The 7,830-nt window shown below is 43.3% G+C and overlaps 1 protein-coding gene across 1 annotated transcript; it reads right to left on the reverse strand.

Annotated features, from left to right (window-relative positions):
- Positions 1 to 635: 635 nt before the first annotated feature.
- On the reverse strand, positions 636 to 4,180 carry LOC120727778 (zinc finger CCHC domain-containing protein 18-like). Its single transcript, XM_040022309.1, has 2 exons — positions 3,674 to 4,180; positions 636 to 3,369 (listed from the first exon to the last, which is right to left on the reverse strand). The coding sequence occupies exon 2, from the start codon at positions 2,390 to 2,392 to the stop codon at positions 671 to 673; it is 1,722 nt and encodes a 573-aa protein (XP_039878243.1). The 5' UTR covers positions 2,393 to 3,369; positions 3,674 to 4,180; the 3' UTR covers positions 636 to 670.
- Between the last annotated feature and the right edge of the window lie 3,650 nt (positions 4,181 to 7,830).

Raw genomic sequence — 7,830 nt, forward strand, 5'->3', positions numbered from 1 at the left:
CCGCCTGAGTGTTCAGTTTTTGCGTGGACTAAACCCTCTAACACTCGACTTTGGCCTGCAGGAATGACTTCAGGCTCTTTCACCTGACAGAGTGATAAGACCAAGGCTGTCGTCTTCTTTTTGCTTGTGTCTTTGTTGTAACACGCTCAGCACTACTCTATAACCATAAGGCAGGATACTGAGGTCTGTATTAGCCAAGGAGAGGCTTTCAAAGACAAGGTCAAGAGTGTTAGTGCCAATTAAGAGAGAAGACTGAACACTAGAGCGTGTGTCTGGAACAATTAATGCAAGAGAAGACACAGTAAGTTCAGTACCAAAACAGTTCTTTGGAAAGGTAATGTCGACACAAATATAGCCTGAATATGGAACATTCTGACCATTTGCAGCTTCGACTTCTAGCAGGTCCTGTATTGGATGGATTTCAAGGTCTGCAAGATTGTTTTCATAGAACGATCGGGACACTGTGGTCACTTGCGATCCGGTATCAAGAAGGCAGTTGCAAGCTTGATCATTGATTTTTACTTGAGCAGTGTACTTAGCTCCAATTAGACCCTTGGGTAGTTTCACAGTGGCTGATTTATTGTTTGAGAATCGTTTTTTGGGTTTATGTGAAGGTTCAGTGGGACTAGTTTGTCCGTAGCACCCATTTGTCCCGCAATGAGGGCTCCCTTTAGTTTAAAGGCTGTGTTTGCTTGTTTTGTCTATCCCACAGCAACTGTTTTTCTTTCAACTGTTTCCTTTTGTCAGTGACTAAAGACGGGTTTGGGTCATTTGGGCACACAGAGGCAATATGGCCGTCTTCGCCGCACTGGAAACAGTAACCTGGCCTGGGCCTACTCTTCGCAGCTTGGGATGTCAAAGGGGTTCGTTCGGGTACTTGAGAGTTGGTCTTAGCAGTAGCTTTTGGAGGGTTGGACTTTTTCCTAGGAGGGTTCGGGGTTAATGTTGCGAGATGGCTTTGAAGCTGACTGATTTGTGCCTTTAGTTCTGTGACCAGATCCTTTTGAGCATCTACTGGCGGGTCTACTTTCTGGGGTTTCAATCTTGTCAGTTCACTCTGCAGCGCAGTTATTTGTGTTCGCATTTCAGTAAGATCATTTTGCATGGTGAGCGCAGGAAAGTCGGCATTTGCAGCAACAGAGTGAGAGGCTACTTTTGGTCTGGTGGCAGCAAAATGTTTTTTCATTCGGCTTTCTTTTGCAGTATGCTTGTCCTCTTCTACTCTCAACTGTAGCAGCAGCTCAGTGAATGAGGGGGGTTTATCTTTTTTCTTTTCGAGCTGAAGATCTGTTAACAAGGCATTATCCCAACACCCCCGACAGAATTGACGCAGAAGGTGTCGGTCTGCTTCACTAGTTACGACACCGCCTCTTTTCAGAGCTTTTGAGAGAGCTGTTTGCAAGCGATGGAGGTAGTGTGAAGGCTTTTCACCTGCATCTTGTAATGTGTTGAGGAATTTGGCGAAAAGCTCGTCGCCATCCTCCACAGTGCCAAAAGCTGAATGGAGTAGTTCAAGATAAGCTGAAGGCAAAGCTTCAGGGCCCAGAGGTTTCACCACGTTAGCAGCAGGCGGTACAAGACTGTCTACGATTTTCCGCGAGCGTTGCAAGTCAGACAGATTGGGATCTTGAAGTATGAGCTCTACACTGTGGCGCCATGTATCAAAGTCCACCTCATGACTAGGACAGGGCAGTTTGCCTGAAAAATTTCTGAGGCGGAAGGAGGCGCTCACTGGTGAGACAAGAGCTTCACTTCGCACTATGTGCTCTACTACAACCTTTTGCACATCAGGGTGTGTTATAAAGCTCTGCGGAATGGTAGTTTGTAGATCTGGTTGTGTCTGGTTGACTGACTCAGAATCGCTGATGCATATGTTAGCTTTGATCAGTTCTGCAGTTTCACTTTGGATAGGTTGGTCGTTTGCTTGTACTTGGGTTGTTAGTTCACTTTGTGCGTCTGGGGTAGGAGCTTCTGTGCTGTGTGTGACTGATTGAGCACATTGGGAAAGGTGTTCATGCAGAACAGCTTCAAAAGATTTGCCACTAAGTCTAGCAATGCTTTGCAGTTCATTGAAAAAACTGTTGGTGGCGATGTTGGTAACAGCTGCGATGTACTCAGGTGACAAGGCTCGTATCTGATAAGTGACTTCATTCGGACATTCAAGTGTGTAGGGTAGTAAGGGTTCAAGTGTCGACAGAGCAGCTCCACTCTCATACTCTACAATAGCATTTTTGTGGTAAGAAGACTTAGGGTCATCTATCTTAAGGGTTCTCGCTGTTCGACCATATCTGCTTAAAAAGTCTTTTAAAGCTTCATCAGCGTCTGTGCCTGTAATCCCACTAACAATAACTGAGTTTGGGATCTTAACATTCTCTCTGTCAACTATTTCCATTTTGCTGGACTTGGCCTATTTTTGAGGTCTGGGTCAGAAAAAAAAAGCTTGAGGGATCAATTACTGCTCCTGGCTGGCTCGCCACTTCTGTAACACTTCTGGAGTCGTTACAGTATACTAGGACCAGTTAGGTTCGACTACTAGAGCAGTAATGAGCGCAGCATGTAATAAAGACCACAGACCAGTAAATACGTTTAAATTGCCGGCTTATTATTTTGTGAAGACAGAGAATAGACAGTTATAGACACATTACATAAAACATTCAACATCACACATTTAAGGAAAACAAGATATTTTCTTTCCCTTTTTTGTTCAGTATGTTCTGTTAGTTCATCCTATTTATCTCAAAACCTTTTATTTGGCTTTAGAAGGATGTTATTTTCAACCTAGGTTATTGTTTTATTTATTTCAAGTTCTAAGTTCAAGTTTATCCTTTGATCTACTTGCATTAACACTGTGTTATTTTAAATCAACTTTAGTTCTTTAGGCCCAAGATTTAATTTAATCTTGGTCTAGGTTCACCTTTAAATTTCAACCAGTTCTTATTTTGTTTTAACCCAACAAAATTATTTACATTTCCATTAACACCATTACAGCATTAAAAGGTAAGGTTGACCAAAATAAATTACAAAAATAAATAAATAAATGTAAAACTGAAAACAATTCAGCAAAAGGCTGAATAAATCCCTTAAACAAACAAAAGAAAGTTTTCTTTGTGTCCTTTAACTATTAATCCTGGAATTGCTCCGAATGATTATCCAGTGCTTTGAAAGTCCTGCTGTTCTTTTGCAGAGGTGTATGGATTAATCCTACCAGTTTTTTTTCAGCGAAAGAGCTCAACGTCCAGCAGGGGGCGTTTTCCTTTTTCCTGCTCGGTACAGTTCAATGGGTCCGTGGGTGGCTCGCCATCTTGTTTCTCGCTCAGCGGATCAAACTCCGATTCTAGCTCAGCATTTCCCGATCCAAACCTTAATGGCCTACCATAACAACAAAATAAAGTGCATAAACATTCGAAAATAACACACGGGTAGCCCTTAAATAACAGTAAAAGTCCGTTTTTTCCAGCTTATTTAGCCGTAAATGAGGTGACGCCAATATGGCGCGCTGAAACACCGTCAAAGGCCTTTGAAGTACAGCCTGTGTGTCGTTTAAGCACGAATCCACCGTTTTTAACATAAAACAACATAAATCTGCTACCTTGGCTCTCCATTTGCATGAAATGAGCAATATAATACAACAAAACATTTCTTGCATGAAATAAAATACAATTTCTGAACTCACCAAGTCCCGTTTGGTTATGTTCACAACGTCACCAAGGCAAGGACAGGTCGGAAAAACAAAAATACATTCTCCAGGGCACAAAAATGGCTTTAAGTAGATTTTTGGCTTATTTTTACTATTTTTCCACTCATTTAAGCAGCAGCTCTGCAAGGACTGTCTGCATTTCTCTCTCTCTAGCATCAAAAAGAAGGAACAACCCGACTGGGTGTGGCTATCACAGGAGTCACGCTGCAGCGTGCCCTTTCACAATAAGAGTCTCAACACATATTTTAGCCATTTTACCTGGATGAACATAAAACACCATGAATTAGCAAGTTCTGTACCCTTTTAACATATTTTTAAACACAAATGAAATCCTATAACATGAATTATATCATTGCTGATGTTTTTAATGAATTTTCTAACCATTATGATCTATTTATTGACTATTTATCACCTGTAATATATTTCTTATGACTGTTTTTACTAACAGGCTTTTATTTACTGATAGCTATGTTAACCAGGGTTACACCAGCTGTGCATGGAGTGTGATTTTAATAGTCGTGGAAGCAAAACAGCAAAATTCATGACGACATTGATCAAATGTGAAGCGCAGTTTGCTGCTTCTTTTGCTGCTGGCTCGGTGAATTTTGGTTGGAGAGACAAAACCTGCAGCTCAGAATCAGCGCAAAAAGACGTAATCACAGTGCGGACCCGACGCATCAGAATCGCTAAGCTCCGACAGCGTGTCCGTCTACGGGCCGTCGGGTGAGAAAGCCGCGAAAGACAAAGTTGATTCTGATGCGTCGTGTCCGTTCTGTGTTTACGTCTTTGTGTGGAATCCGTGTACCTGCTCTCATTTGCTGTTTGGTTGTTGTTGAAATGGTTTTGTGAGCTTTAATCTGAGAATCTGGCTTTTCTGGCAAAACACAGTTATATTAAAAGTTGATTCAGGATTTAATGAATTGATATCGCTTTATTCAAGCTACTCACCTCCCACTTCCACCTGCACTTTCAACTGGACCACGGCCAATCAGCGAGGTCCCGCCCCTTACTATCTCTGATTGGTTTAGACCACGATAGGGGCAAAATGTGTGTCTGTTGTTGACCACAGGGAAGGTTGCAGTTTTTTGTTTTTTTTTGCTACCCGAACAGTTGGTCGCACAGGTGCAACCAAATATTTTTTTTTAGTCGCACCACTGAAAAATTTGGTTGCACTCTAGAGCCCTGACATTTGATCAATCCCTTTGGGCTCCTTTGATCGGCTTCATCACCTAGTGGGGGTGGTGGGTCATGGTTTGGTCCTGCCTTCGCTATTGTGGTTGATATGGGGGTAGGGACGGCCTTAGGGCGTCTGGGGAGTCCCTAGGGATGTTTTCCCTGGAGGGCCTAACCCGGGGGATGTGGCCATGACCTGGTTAGGGGCTCTGGTGGCTCTTAGATGGTGTTTTCCTTGTGGCTGCGTACAGCGGAGATGGGGGAGGGTCTGTGCTGGCGGACGTTGGTTACTGGCCTGGTAGCCTGGCTGCCCCTGGGTGGGTCCGGGACGGGCGTGGAGGTTTGTGGCTCTGGGGGTGCTCCGCCCCCGGTCTGGGGTGCTGGCTGGGCCTTGAGGGCTTGGGTCCTGGCTGTTGTGTCGCCGGAGCTGTGGGCGGGTGGGTGCAGGGGGGCTCAGCCCCAGTGCAGGGGACCTCTGGTGCATCGGCCCAACTAGGGGGCTCTCTAACTGGTGGGGAGGTTGTTATATCTTTGCAGGTGGTCTCCTCTCTACAGGAGCTCACTCTGCAGGTGGGGGAGAGATATAGGAGAGGTAGAGAATGAACTCAACCTGGGTGTCTATTGTCTTGTGTAGTTTGGGAGATGATTGGATGATGGGGTGGGTGCAGTTTTCTCTGGGGTGGAGTCGGGTTAGGCTGCCCCAGACTCTGTGGGGCTGGGGGGTGCTGCTGCTGCGGGCCCCGGTCCGGATAGGCGTCTGGGTGACGGTGAGGAGGAAGCATAGTCTTAAACAGAAGCCCCAGGTACACCACCAACTGTTCATGTCTCTAACCGTTTCTCCCCACTCAGCGACACCCGCCGGTGGTCAAACTAATTGGTGATTCTGTTCTCAGACATGTGACGCTAGAGACACCTGCCAACATAGTCAATTGTCTTCCAGGGCCAGAGCAGGCGACATTGAAGGAAATTTAAAACTGCTGGCTAAGGGTAAACGTAAATACAGTAAAATTATAATTCACGTCAGCAGTAATGACACCCGGTTACGCCAATCGGAGGTCACTAAAATCAATATTGAATCATGTGTAACTTTGCCAAAACAATGTTGGACTCTGTCCCCTCCCCAATCAGACCAGGAGTGACATGTTTAGCCGCATGTTCTTCTTAAATTGCTGGCTGTCTGAGTGGTGTCCCAGAAACGATGTGGGCTTCATAGATAATTGGCAAACCTTCTGGAGGAAACCTGGTCTTGTTAGGAGAGACGGCATCCATCCCACTTTGGATGGAGCAGCTCTCATTTCTAGAAATATGGACAAATTAATTAAACCCCCCAAAATATGACTATCCAGAGTTGGGACCAGGAAGCAGAGTTGCAGTCTTACACGCCTCTCTGCAGCTTCTCTCCTCCTGCTACCCCCCCCCCCCCCCAAAAACCCATCTCCATAGAGACTGTGTCAGCTCCCAAAAAGACAAAAAACGAACTAAAAACCAGCAACAAACAACTTAAACATAAACAATTACAAAGAAAGAACAATAAAGTATCCACATCTGAACCAAAGAGTAAAACAGTGAAATGTGGATTATTAAATATTAGGTCTCTCTCCTCCAAGTCTCTGTTAGTACATGACTTAATAATTGATCAACAAATTGATTTACTCTGCCTTACAGAAACCTGGTTGCAGCAGGATGATTATGTTAGTTTAAATGAATCAACACCCCCGAGTCATTCTAACTACCAGAAATCTCGAAGCACAATGGCAGCAATTTTTCACACCAGCCTATTAATTAATGAAAGACCAAGACAGACTTTTAATTCATTTGAAAGCCTGATGCTTAGCCTTGTCCACCCCAGCTGTAAAACTCAGAAACCAGTCTTACTTGTTATCATATATCGTCCACCTGGGCCTTACACAGAGTTTCTGATTTCTCAGACTTTATATCTAATTTAGTTCTGAGCTCAGATAAAATAATTATTGTGGGTGATTTTAATATCCATGTAGATGCTAAAATTGCTCAACTGGCTTCTCTCAAAATGTAAAAGAACCCACCCACCACTTTAATCACACTCTAGATCTTGTGTTAACATATGGCATAGAAACTGAACATTTAACAGTGTTTCCTGAAAACCCTCTCCTGTCTGATCATTTCCTGATAACATTTACATTTACAATAATTGATTACACAGCAGTGGAGAGTAGACTTTATCACAGTAGATGTCTTTCTGAAAGCGCCTTAACTATGTTTAAGAATGTAATCCACCCTAGTGATGGTAAATTTGATTCTTTTTACTGAATCGAGTTTTAATGAGTCACTCACCAAAGTGAATCGAGTTTTTGAGTCATTTGATTCACTGAGTCAGTTGACCAGAGAGTGCAGAAAATGTACATTTTCACTCAAACTTAATTTGTTTCTCTTTTCATGTAAATCCTACTGCTTAGATGAATGATTCTAAAAGAAAACAACTATTTTATAGAGCAAAAAAGAGCAAAAACATTTCTAAAATTAAGCAATTTCCTATCAAAATTGCTTAATAAACATTTATTTTGTTTATTTTCATTTTATTAGTATTTTCCTTAAATGTGTTAAATATATATTTTCTCATTTAAATGTCCACTGAGCTGTGAGCCAGGGGGCGGTAATGCGCCTTAACATTGTTTGCCAACCAAGAAGAAGAAGCTGTGAGACAGGAGGGAGGGGGTGAGCGAGTCCTGAGTGATTCGTTCGCTCTATGATTCAGCACAGGAGGGAGGGGGTTAGTGAGTGAGTGATTCGTTCGCTCTATGATTCAGCACAGGAAGGGAGGGGGTGAGTAGCTCACATGTGCTGTTAGCATGTTAGCAGAGCGATGCTACTGTGAACCGAGGAGCTATTGTCTTGATGTGAGCTTCTACTCAGGGTTTTTTCTTCCAGTTCAGAGCAGAAATTTTTTTGTTAAGATACTGGATGTTGTGTTTTTCTCCACA

Source organism: Simochromis diagramma, unplaced genomic scaffold, assembly GCF_900408965.1.
Source record: "Simochromis diagramma unplaced genomic scaffold, fSimDia1.1 OVJJ01000322.1, whole genome shotgun sequence".
Taxonomy (NCBI): domain Eukaryota; kingdom Metazoa; phylum Chordata; class Actinopteri; order Cichliformes; family Cichlidae; genus Simochromis; species Simochromis diagramma.

Excerpts from the sequence above, each read along its gene's own strand:
- LOC120727778 (XM_040022309.1), bottom strand. The coding sequence starts at position 2,392 with ATGGAAATAGTTGACAGAGAGAATGTTAAGATCCCAAACTCAGTTATT.